The sequence below is a fragment of the Microtus pennsylvanicus genome, chromosome 1, assembly GCF_037038515.1.
Source record: "Microtus pennsylvanicus isolate mMicPen1 chromosome 1, mMicPen1.hap1, whole genome shotgun sequence".
Lineage (NCBI taxonomy): Eukaryota > Metazoa > Chordata > Mammalia > Rodentia > Cricetidae > Microtus > Microtus pennsylvanicus.
Window position 1 is genome coordinate 117094873 of NC_134579.1, and position 13172 is coordinate 117108044.

At 41.8% G+C, this 13172-nt stretch overlaps 1 protein-coding gene across 7 annotated transcripts in view; it reads right to left on the reverse strand.

Annotated features, from left to right (window-relative positions):
* The window catches only part of Golga3 (golgin A3), a 50616-nt gene that overhangs the window by 21856 nt on the left and 15588 nt on the right, over nucleotides 1–13172 (reverse strand). For all 7 annotated transcript variants that reach the window (XM_075981028.1, XM_075980993.1, XM_075980985.1 and 4 more), the window contains exons 7-11: nucleotides 9942–10248; nucleotides 6829–7031; nucleotides 4841–4978; nucleotides 751–912; nucleotides 24–392 (exon numbers count right to left, since the gene is read on the reverse strand). In XM_075981028.1, coding sequence (XP_075837143.1) covers nucleotides 24–392; nucleotides 751–912; nucleotides 4841–4978; nucleotides 6829–7031; nucleotides 9942–10248 — 1179 coding nt within the window. The remainder of the gene's footprint in view (nucleotides 1–23; nucleotides 393–750; nucleotides 913–4840; nucleotides 4979–6828; nucleotides 7032–9941; nucleotides 10249–13172) is intronic.

Consider the following 13172-nt stretch of genomic DNA (forward strand, 5'->3'; position numbering starts at 1 on the left):
GAAAACAACTAAGACAGTATTACCTGGCTGGACTTGACAGCCAATTCTTGTCTCAGCTGTTCCAATAGTCCTGATGTCTCTTCAGTATCTTCTTCCAATTGCTGTACTCCTCTGTCAAGTTCCTCCTTGTCATTCCTGGCTGAGTGTAGAGCCACTTCCAAAACAATCTTCTCATTCTGCAAGAAGTGAATTGTGTCCTCCCTAGAGTCAGCCTCTCTCTGCAGCTCCTCTAGCCTTGCTTGTAGCTCGTCATAACGTGTTTGCAGGTCATCAAGAGACTGCCCCTTGGACTGTAGAGCCTCCTGCGTGGAGGTGAGCTGCTTTATCACATCTAGATGCTCCTGCTGAAGTGCGGCAAGCTGCTGATCTCGCTGGAACAATGTCAATTTCACCTGAAAACAAATGATAAACTTAACATGCTGCCTGCCTTCCACCCTGGTACAAGAATTTATATATTTTTGATGTTCAGGATTTAAATACATTTGATGAATTCATTGAAGGGTCTTTTTTATGTAAAATTTTTGGGTAGAAGAACATAAATAGAAGCAAACCTGGTAGAGTTGGCAACAGAACAGTCTGATAGTGATCCTTCAAATATATTCAACAAACATCCTAAACTACTAATACAACCTGATGCTGGAGATCACACACAGGCCACACATGAATGGCACTGGAACATGCATACCATGCAAAGCCCATATCCAAATAAATCTCTGTGAGCCTGGGGTTCAGGAAGCAGTAGTTACTTGCCTGTTCCAATTGTTGCTCTAGGGATGCTGCTGCATCTGCCACTTTCTGTAACTGCTCCCGTTCACCTTCAAATTCTTCCAGCCTCCTTTGGAGGTCCTCCTCCACCATTGTCTTCGCCTCCTGAATCTGTAAAAATGCTGCTTCCTGATCCAACATGTCAGCCTGAATAAGAAAACAGTGTTTCTTTTAAAGATTTGTGTATATGAGTGTTTTTTAAAAGATTTATTTATTATTATGCATAGTCTTCTGCCTGCATGTATGCCTGCATGCCAGAAGAGGGCATAGACCTCATTATAAAAGGCTGTGAGCTACCATGCTTTTGCCAGGAATTGAACTCAGGACTGCTGGAAGAGCAGCCACTGCTCTTAACCTGTGTTATCTCTTCAGCCCATACGAATGTTTTGACTGCATGTATATATGGGCACCACCTGCATGCTTAGTGCCTATGAGACCAGAAGAAGGCACTGGATCTCCTGAAACTGGAGTTAAGATGGTTGTGAGACACAGGGTGCTGAAAATCAACCTGAGTCCTTTGAAAGAACAGCAAGTGCTTTTAACCACTGAGCCCTCTCTCTAGTCCTAGAAACAGCAAACAGTTCTAGTCCTTTGTTTGTTTGTTTGTTTTTTTCTAGATAAGGTTTCACTGTAGCTTTGGAGCCTGTCCTGGAAATTTATTTGAAATTTATAGACCAGGCTGGCCTTGAACTCGGAGATCTACCTGCCTCAGCCTCCAGAGTGCTGGGATTAAAGGTGTGCACAGCTACTACCCAGCTAAATATGGCATTTCTTAATAATTTGACTATAAATGGTAAAACCTGACATTGTGATACCTTATTTTTTTTAAAAAATAAGATAGAGGCTTTCTAATTACATCATATATATGGGGAAAAGATGCAATACACATCTTTGTGAGGTCAAAGGACAACTGTGGGAGTCAGTTCTTTCCTTCACCATGTTGGTCACAGGAACCAAACTCGTCATCAGTCTTGGTGGCAAGCGCTTTACTACTAAGCCATTTCACTGTTCCTTCCACTTTGCCTCTGAGTTGTAGGCCTCACTGAACTACAACTTCCTACGTGGACCAAGCTGGCTCAAACTCAGAGAGATCTCTCTACTTTTGTCTCCCAAGTGCTGGAAGCTGGGCAGAGACAGGCAGATCTCTGAGTTTGAGGTCTGCCTGGTCTACAGAGTGAGTTCTAGGACAGGCAAGGCTGCATAGAGAAACCCTGTCTCAAAAATACAAACAAAAAAGATGAGTGCTGGGATTAAAGATATGTGCCAACACACTGAACTCTTTTTTTTTTTACTTTAAAATTCAGGTCTACTTCATGTTCTGGCTTTGTGGGAGCCTAGCCAGTTTGGATGTTCACCTTCCTAGACATGGACGGAGGGGGGCGGACCTTGGACTTTCCACAGGGCAGGGAACCCTGACTGCTCTTTGGACTGGAGAGGGAGGGGAAGAGGAGTTTGGGGGAGGGGGAGAAGAGTGGGAGGAGGTGGATACTTTTTCTTTCCTTTTCTCAATAAAAAAAAAAAGAAAAAAATTCAGGTCTATAAGCAGACCATGTTGGTCAAATACTTTCTGAGTGCTGGAATAGCAGTGGGTATACATTATCATACCCAGCTTTGGTACATTCCTTACAGGAAATAATTTATACATCAAAAGTGTCATTGGTTCTTTACAGAGCCTTTACTCATTATGGCTCTCAACATGGTTCTCTCCCATTATCTGAGCCAAATGGCTGTGTGCTCCATATGGAGGGGGTGGGGAACAAAAACAGGTAGAACGTTGAAAGGATGAGAAATCAGATGAGCCATCAGTAAGCTGAATTCTATGTTAACTATCTATGAAAGGTCAGGATCAAAACTGACCCAGAAACATAATTCACAACCATTACTGACTACATTTTTTTAAATATAAAAAATTCTTTTTACATTTAGTGTGTGTGCAAGTGCACTTCAGAGTGCAGGCACACATATGATGGTGACATTATGGAGGTCAGAAGATAAGCTGCAGGAGTCAGTTTTTTTTCTACCATGTAGGCTGCAGGCATCTAACTTAGGTCAATAGGCTTGGCAGCAAGCAACTTTACCATCCTGTCAGTCACTGACTAGATGCTTTATGGTTTCTTCTTCTTTGCTTCTTGTAACAAGAATATCAAGCAAGTATCACTATCGATTTTATATAAAAGGAAACTAGGGCAAGAGATGTGGCTTGTGGTAGAAAGCGAACCACTAGCACACATAAGAGCTTATGCTCTGCTGGGCGGTGGTGGTGCACGCCTTTAATTCCAGCACTCGGGAGTCAGAGGCAGGTGGATCTCTGAGTTCGAGGCCAGCCTGGTCTACAGAGTGGGTTCCAGGACAGTCAGAGCCGTTACACAGAGAAATGCTGTCTTGAAAAACAAAAATACAAACAAACAAAAGAGCTTGTGCTCCATCTCTAACAAGAAAAAAAAGGGGGGGCTAGGAATATAATGCAGTTAGCAGAATGATTGCCTAGCACTCACAAAGCTCTGGGTTTGATCCTCATATCACATAAAAAGGATATTGTGGGACATGTATATACTTACAATCCCTAGGACACAGAGGCAGGAGGTTAAGAGTTCAAGGTTATCTTAGTTATAGAGAGTTTGTAGCCAGCCTGGCTACAAAGACCTGTCTTAAAAGGCAAAAAAAGGACTCAGATACGTTTAGGTTAAGAAATCATCGAGGACAGTGGTTCTCAACCTATGGGTCAAGACCCCATTGAGGGGTCATATATCAGATATCCTGCATATCAGATATTTATTTACATTACAATTCATAGCAGTTGTGAAATTACAGTCATGAAGTAGCAGTGAAATAACTTTTTTAAGATTTATTTATTTATTATGTATACAATGTTTTGCTTGCATGTGTCCCTGCAGGTCAGAAGTTGGCACCAGATCTTATTACAGGTGGTTGTGAGCCACCATGTGGTTGCTGGGAATTGAACTCAGGACCTCTGGAAGAGCAATCAGTGCTTTTAACTGATGAGCCATCTCTCTAGCCCAACAATGAAATAATTTTATGGTCAGGGTCACCATAACATGAGGAACTTATTAAAGTGTTGCAGTAAGAACCACTGTTAGGGTGTACATAGAATGGGATTTGGATCCAAGCAAAATATACTATATTTCCCATCATCATCTAGAGATGATCTTTAGAGACATAGACAATAGTGAAAATACCTTTGGGAGAACAGTGGGCACTGCAGGACTGAAGGCAGTTTGGGCACTTACAAACAAAAAACACTATCATCACTGGGAAATACTATTTAACATACAAATATACTTAATCTCCTTTCCCCCATTCATTCTATAGCTAGCTCTGTCCCAAAATAGCAACAATACACTGTGCACTGGTAGGAACTCAGGTCCAAGGTTTTAGAGAAGAACTACAAGGTTCCAAGGACACTCAGGCCAGAGAAGATGTGTAATTCCAAAATGATGAACAGCTATTACTGAACATTGCTCAAAGGAATTTTGTGTGTGCGTGATGTTTGCATGGTGCATGCACATAAGTGAGTGGGAACACACTCATGCATGCATGTATATGTATATGTATATGTATATGTATATGTATATGTATACACACACACACACACACACACACACACACACACACACACACACACACACACACATATACACAGGCCCAAGGAAGATACTGGGTGTCTGTCTCTGTTTCCATCATACCACCTTGAAGCAATGTCTCTCACTGAAGTGAAACTTGCCATTTTGTGTAGATTAGCTAGCCAACAAGCTCACAGGTTCCTCGTCTCAACCTCCCACAAATGCTGGACTTCCAGGCACATACAGCCACGTCTGACTTTTATGTAACTCATGTCCTCATACTGGCACAACAAGTGCTCTCACCTACTATGCCATCTCTGTAGCCCCAGAAGAATTTTTTGAAATATTACATAATATAGGAAAGTATACATAGTCACAAGATACATTTATTTATGTTCACTTATAGGTAATTTGATTATATCTGTGCATGTTTTACACTAGCAAGAGCCACAGTTAGATAAAAATTATCACTCTACCATCACCACAGCCCTCACCTCAATGCTCTGGAGCTGAACAGCTATGCGCTCTTTTTCCTTGATGGATCTATGCTGAGTTTCGGTCAGCTGATGAGACAGGGACACATTCTCAAGCTTCAGGTGCTCCAAAAGGCCTGCTTGGGTCATCTGTCCAACCTTCAAAGAAAAACCCAGGAGGTAAAAAGGAACTTAAAATTAGCTATTAAGTGTAGGCCATCCTCTCATTTGTCACTAAGATGTGCTCTCTTTGTTAACAATGGCTACTGGCTGACCTCCTAAATGTCCCCCAATGCAGGGAAAGCTGCCCTTTTGTCTTCCACCCCAGGACTCAACTCCACAAATCCTCTGCCAGCCTACGTTGAACTGGAGCCATGTGGGTCCTGTTTTGGGGAGGGAGGTGCACCAAGAAATCAGGCCCTCACACCTGAGATCATGCAGTTTGGACATGACCTACACTGGAGTTCCCACTTAAGGTATACCTATAAACTAATAACCAAATCCCACTGGATCACCACTAGGTCCAGAGACAATCAAGGCCTAATTTGGCTCACAGTGTCTTTGAGAGAGGGAACTCAGCACCCTAAACCTTCCCCCAAGGGGTGAGCAGGAGCAGCAGAGAGATGCAAAATATGAAAATACTTAAGTGCAAAAGCTCTGTGGCAAGATCTCCCCCACCTCATGTACAACCCTGGCTGACCTCCTAAACTGACAAGTTCAAGATGGGACAGAATGATGGGCCTCAGAGCTAGAGAAGCTTCACAGAGCAAGGGAGGAAATACAGCAGTTGCTGGGGCTGTGTTTAAAGATAACAAAAAGAAAAGGACTGCCCTGCATCTTCCACCCCATTGAGTACTACAGAAAGCAGTAGTCAGGGACAGAAGCAGCATGAAGAACTCTAGTTACAGATCATAAAAAAAGCAGGAAGTTTCTAAAATCACCACACTCCTTGACTGTGTCACCTTTCATTTCCCTGACTTACACATGAATTCAACTTCTTTGAATATTCTACACCTAAAGAGCATAGCAATTTATGTCTTCTTTCTTTCCTTTTTCTCTCTCTTCTCTTCCTCTCTCTCTCTCTCCTCCCTCTCCTATCTCCCCCACCCCTCTCTCTGAGACAGGGTTTCACTGTGTAGCCTGGAACTTGCTTTACAGACCAGGCTAGCCTCAGAGCCCACAGAGAGCCACCTGCCTCTGCCTCCTAAGTGCTGGGATTACAGATATGTGTTTGCATGCTTGACTAAGCTGAATTTTCCAAAGGATGACTGAAAGTGCTCTTTTGCATTTTTAATCAGTATAGTCAGTCAGACCTGACCTTCAGAGTAAAATATATTCCAGAAACTTGCCTATTTCTCTTGCATGTTGCAAAGGCATAATGCCTAAGTAGAGCTTCCAGATAGTGCCATGCGAAACCATACACATCAGTGTTACTTCTGTCTAAAAGATACACAGACCAACACATCCTTTCACACATGCAAATTCAAAGACTGGCTTGTTTAGCTTCTGCTACAAAATAGGAGAGAGGAAAATGTCCCTTATAGGTCCTGAAAGCCAACAGTTCAGGTAGGAAATATCTATTGGTCAAGGCCAAGCAACCAGAGAAAGATCAAACTCTGACAAGGACTACCTGCCAAATTCTTTTTCATTCAAGAACATCACAAGAAAGAGACTCAAAGCACAGAGGACAGAATGGGAGAGCCTCAAAGTCCAGGACATTTGTGTTTGAGGGCTCGGGTTAAAGGAAGACTGACCCTTTGGTTGAAAGGAAGGAATGAAAAGCTCTTGTAGAGGAGGGGTGTGGTTAGGAAGTAATCATCAGATACTAAACAAAAACATGTATATGGAATCTAAAACCATAAACACCTTTCCCCCCATTTTGTTTAGCTTTGAATGTCTTGTCTCAGTCTTTAAGAGTTTTGGATGTCATCATACTCAGTTTAGAAACACCTTTGTAATGCAGGGGAAAGCACATGACATATCCTTGAAAGAAGTTTCCTGCACTATACCTGGATGTGGGCCACCTCTCCCTGCAGCCTGACCCTGGCTTCCTGGGCCAAGGCAAGTTGCTGTTGGTACCACTGCCGGGCATGCTGCAGCGATGTAATTTCAGCCTGTGATGCTTGTAGTTTGCTGGTCAGTGTTGTACGCTCCAGCTGTACTTGGTGGAGCTGACTCTGTAGGGCTGCCATCTGCTGCCGAAGGTCATGCACTGAAAGCAAGCAAGCACAGCCAATTCAGACTAACAAGCACTAACAAAAGCCACAGCTGATTGGTCATCTGACCAAAAGTTGAAGTCAATGGAGAGAAGCAATACAGTTGATGTTGTGTATGCATAGTGGCTATGTTCTATAAAGTCACCAAAAAACAGCAGTGGTGGACAGAGAACCACTGCTCCCATACAGATAGGGGGTTCCTGTGAGTCCCTCAACATAACAGTTCTAGTAACTGATGAATGTATCTGTTCATTTACCTGAGAGTTTGTTTAAACACACCTTATTTATGTTATTTCTTTACTGAATTATTTCTCTATTATCCACGAATTACTCACCCATCTGTCATGTATCTTAATTATGATGAATGACTATAAAGCTCATGGCCAGCAGCTCTGTGGAAGTCAGCTACCATGACAGGAAAGTTTCTGTAACAAACTGTCTCCTCCACAGAATAGCTCAGAGTCTCCTCACATATAGAACATCAGTATTTGGAGCCATTTTAAATAGCAAAACACCCCCTTAAGAAAGCCCCAAAGTGGACATGTGACAGTAAACAGATACAAAAAGGACACTTGTTAACAGTCTGACTTGAGGGTAAACAAGTGATCTGAGTGTCACCTTTTCAAAACTACAGAGTTGGAAGAACACATATCAAGTGACTCATATCTTGGCTAATCCAGCAATGTCCATGAACAATTATAAAAGTCCTATGAGTAAACCTAGAATTACAAATAAAGTTAAGCTGGGAAGAAATTTGTTATAAAATCTGTAATGAACTGGGTGGTGGTGGCAAACACCTTTAATCCCGGCACTCGGGAGGCAGAGGCAGGCGGATCTCTGTGAGTTTGAGGCCAGCTTGGTCTACAAAGAGAGTTCCAGAACAGGCTCAAAAACTACAGAGAAACCCTATCTCGAAAAACCAAAAATTTAATTATATCCTGAATTTAGGAACTACTTGTCTTTTGAAGACGTTCTCCTTCATTTCTTTATTTTTATATGGTTACAGAGACTTGTTAAGTTGTCCAGGCTGGTCATAAACTTTTTATTTCTTCGATTAGCTTTCAGAGTAGCTGGGACTAAAGTTTTGAAGTTATGTGCCACTAAACCTGGTTTCAATGTCTTAGATGATACTGAGAGAGTCAGAGAGAGAGAGGTGACCAGTTTGCTGGATAGTTTTATGCCAATTTGACATAAACTAAAGTCATCTGAGAGGACAAAAACTCAAGAAAATACTTCCATAAGATCAGGTCATAGGTAATCCTGTAGGGCATTTTCTTAATTAGTCACTGATGGGGGAGGGCCCAGTCCATCTAGGGTAGTATCACCCCTGTGCTGGTGGTCCTTGGGTTCTATAAGAAACCAGACTGAGCAAACCAGGGGGGCAGGCCAGTAAGCAGGATTTCTCCATGGCCTCTGCACTATCTCTTGCCTCCAGGATCCTGGCTGTCTGAGTTCCTATCCTGACTTCCTTCAATGATGAACAATGATGTGGAAGCATAAGCCAAATAAACCCTTTCCTCCCTAAGTCATGGTGGTTCATCACAGCAATAGTAACCCTAAGTAGGATACAGTGGTACAAGCTTTTTGGCTTACCACCTGAGAGATGGGAGGCAGAAGGATCCAATGCTCAAGGTCATTCTCAGTAACAAAGCAAGTTCAAGGCTGGCCTAAGCTACATGAGATCATGTCTCAAAAACAGAAACATAACAAAAAAGTATGATTTTTTTATTTCATCTTTTTATTTTATTTATTTTTATTTACTTATTTATTTTTATTGAAAATCTCCGCCTCCTCCCAGCCTCCCATATCCTCCCCCTTCCCCCCACTCTCCTCCCTCTCCCCCCTCCCCTCCCCCTCCCTCTCCAGTCCAAAGAGCAGTCAGGATTCCCTGAAAAAGTATGATTTTTTAAAAGAGAATTTATGATCCTTTCTTTTCATTGTTTCAATTCCAAAGTAATGAGACCTCAAAATACTGTCCACATCCAAATCATACACAGAAAGCAGCTACAGATCAGTGTAGGAACTTCCATACTAGGCACAGTAAGCAACTCATCCCAAGTCTATTATACTAGCCTAGGAACACTAGTCCAATGAAAATGGCAGTCCTCAAAGGAACAAAATTAACTCATCTAGAAAATTTCAGATTTTTTCCCCTGAGGAATTAATTATCAAAAAATCGTCAAAGACTGAAAAATAGCAACTACTAAGGGACTGCTCTGATGCAGGTGGACTTTGCTCTGCCCTGGTGTTAGAAATGAGCTTCTGGGATAGCAGCTCATCACTGTTCTCCTTAGGTCATCACAGCCTCACAGTCTCAGCTGAGAGCACAAAGACTGTAGACACGACCCTCCTCCGCACTGGACAAGAGCCTCACCTAAGAATTCTGTGTTTTTCTATGTCCTGAGGTCTTAGTCTTCAGTCCCAACCCCACTTCTCCCTCTCTTTGAAGCTCCTATTCAAATAATATTTTCTTAATGTCTGTTTGGTATTAGGGTTTGGCTTAGGTGAAGACTGAAACCAGGGTATCTCTATGAATGACCTCCAAGTTAGCTCCTGAGAGTTATAGACCAACACACTGAACAAAGGGTCACTAATCAACAATATAGGCATTGCTCTTAAATATTTTAGATAACACACGAAATTCATAGGGATAAATGTAGAATAAACACACAGCTCAACTACTCCAAAAACACTAGGTTTAGGGGGAAAAAAGAGTAGAAAGAATTATTTCTAGTGGTCAAAAGCCCAGTCAATTTCTAAGATTACAATAGCTATTTTATGCGAAAGCATAGACTTTCTATTTACTTCAGTAATGTAGAGACTCTGTATTAAATGCTAAGCTAACATGAACCTGAAGCTTCATCCACATGATCCAGAAATAATCACATTTGGGCTGCAGACCTTACCTGTGTTGTCCTTGCTGAGGATGTTTCTCTGCATGTCCTCTACTTTGGCCATCAGTCTCTGATACTGCTCCTCTGCCACTTGCAGGTCATTGTTAGAGGATGCCAGGCTGGCATTTTTAGCTTCTAGCATGTTCTGCAGGTCAGTCATGGCCCGTTCCAGATCCCAGCAAGATTGCTTCAAAGTGTTCACTTCAGAACTAAGGGAGTCTTGCTTCTGCTGGCTGCTGTGACTGTGCTCTACCTGTGCCTGCAGCCTTGTACTCAGGGCAGCAAGCTGGGCCTGTAGCTCAGCCTTCTCTTGAAGTGCCTGAAAATACCCCAAACGACCACAAAGGCTTTTATAAAAACAAGTCACTTCTATCCGCTGTTTTAACAAGGCTGCTGAAACTTATTACATCTACAATTAGTGTTACTTAAAACATTCTACCCCCAAACCAGTCACTTAAACATGACAGTTAGCTATCCTTCATATCAAAGAAGTTGAAAGGCCCCTAAGAAATAAAAGCAGTCAGAATCTGATCACTGAAGAAAATCTGCAAAACATCTGCAGAAAAATGCTGCTGTTGTAGAAACTCCAGGGCTGCGCCAGGGCAGATGGAAGAGTGGCACTGAGTAACTACAACAATGCCACAGGACAGAGCATATAGAGCAAACTTAGCCCAGGAGCTACAGAGGAGCTATGAAACAAGTGAGGGCTGGGTGTGTTATTCGGTGGTAGAGAGTTTGGTTAGCATGCAATAGGACCAGAATTCAATCCCTAGCACCACAAAAGGGGGAGGTGGTTGATAAATAAAAAATTAAAAAGACAAAGACCCAGCCACCAGCACATTTTACTCACCCCAAGTCTAAGAGTATGTATAGGAATTCAAGACACTAAAGAAAATTGTGAAGACAACATATTCAAAAGAACAAACACCAAAAGGAACTGAAATAAATCAATAAAACTCAACAAGATTTTATTTATTTGCAGTGATAGGGACTAACCCCAGGGACTTATGCATGCTAGGCAAATGTTCTAACTCTGACCTGAACACCAGGTCAAGAGGAATTTAGAGCCAGTATAACTGACATCCACATAAAACTACCAGAGATCTAGCTCTTGAGTTTAGCAGGACCCACTTCACAGGAACGTTAGAAAACAAAGCAAGTGAAGAAGCAAGTGAAGGTACTCAGACCAACCTAAGAACTAAGTACACAGAGGAAGCATAAATGAGGCGAAAAAGTTACATTCTGAATTAGTACAGAAAACTGTGGGCAACCAAACGTTACTCTTAAAACCTCTTACATCACCTTTGAAGACTGTTTTATATATAGCTAAATTAACTGACTTATGCCTAAGGAATTTTTAAGCATGACATATGTACTTAGCAAAGCAATTTAATCTCACCGCCACACATGGCTTTTCATACTATAGTATGTGTTTATAGCCTCAGGTCTCTTGCTATCTCAGCATGTCTGTGTAATGATCCCCCTCATAAAGTGTATAGCTGAATTCCCCTGAACAGACTCATTCTAAACTGCTGACAGAAAGAAAAAATCTAGTTCTCTGCTATTGAGAAAAAAATAAACAAACAAAATTTAAAACAAGCCAGTCATGGTGGCAAAGGCCTGTAATCCAAGCCATTGGGGGAGCAGGTATGAGGATAAAGAGCTCAAGGTTATCCTTAGCTCCATAGCAACTTCAAAGCCACCCTGGGCTATATGAGAATTGTCTCAGAACAAAGACGGGGGACGGGGGGAGAAGGAGGAGAAGGAGAGGAGGAGGAGGAGGAAGAGGAGGAGGAGGAGGAAGAGGAGGAGGAGGAGGAGGAGGAAGAAGTTGAAAAAACCTGAAAAGCAAGAAATGAAAAATCAGGAATCTAAAATGGCTGAAAGACACTTAAGGAAATGCTCCTTAGTCATCCTTAGTCATCAGAAAATGCAAATCAAAACAACTCTGAGATTCCATCTTATGCCTGAAAGGATGGCCAAGATCAAAAACACTGATGACAACTTATGCTGGAGAGGTTGTGGGGAAAAGGGAACATTTCTGCATTGCTGGTGGGAATGCAAGCTGGTACAACTCTTTAGATGTCAGTGTGGCAATTTCTCAGAAAATTAGGAAACAACCTTCCTCAAGACCCAGTAATACCACTTTTGGATATATATCCAAAGGATGCTCAATCGTGCCACAAGGACATGTGCTCAACTATGTTCATAGCAGCTCTGTTTGTCATAGCCAGAATCTGCAAACAACCTAAATGCCCCTCGATTGAAGAATGGATAAAAAAAATGTGGTACATTTACACAATGGAGTACTACACAGCAGAAAAAAGTAACGACAGCTTGAATTTTGTAGGAAAATAGATGGAGCTAGAAATCTAACATTATTTTGAGTGAGGTAACCCAGACACAGAAAGACAATTATCACATGTACTCAATCATAAGTGGTTTTTAAACATAAAGGAAAGAAAAACAGCCTACAAACCACAATCCCAGAGAACTCAGACAACAATGAGGACACTAAGAGAGACTTACATAGATCTAATCTACATGGGAAGTAGAAAGTATAAAAAGACAAGATCTCCTGAGTAAGCTGGGAACATGGGGACCTTGGGGGAGGTCTAAAGGGGAAAGGGGAGAGACAGGGAGGGGAGCAGAGAAAAATATAGAGCTCAATAAATATCAATAAAATAAAATTTGAAAAAAAGAAATGAAAAATCATTTTTTTAAAAAAATAAATTTATGTATGTGTGTATACACATGGGAGTTCCCACAAAGGACAGAAGAGGGTATGCTAGATCCTCTAGGGCTAAAATTATAGGCAGCTGTGCAGCTGCCTGTTTTGAATTCTATGAAACAACCTTGGGTTCTCTGAAAGAAGAGTAAGTGCTCTTAACCACTGGTCAGCTTCTCCAGATTCCCCTCCCCCATAAAAAACAAGACATAGTAAAATTAATATCAGACAAAGCAGACCCTGGACTAGCAAGATAGCTCAGAAGGTAAAGTCACTTGCTTCCAAGCATGATGCTCTTAGTTTGATTCCCCAAACCCATATGGTAGAAAGAACAAACTAAATACTGCAAGTTGTCTAGCATCCACATACATGCCAAAGCAGGTGTATATCCATCTCTACCGTATACACAAGCACAAACAAACAAATGTAATACCCTTTAAGAACTGAAAAAAAAAGCTATTAAAAAGTAAATGTAGGCTGGGCAGTAGTGGGTGCATGCCTTAATCCCAGCACTC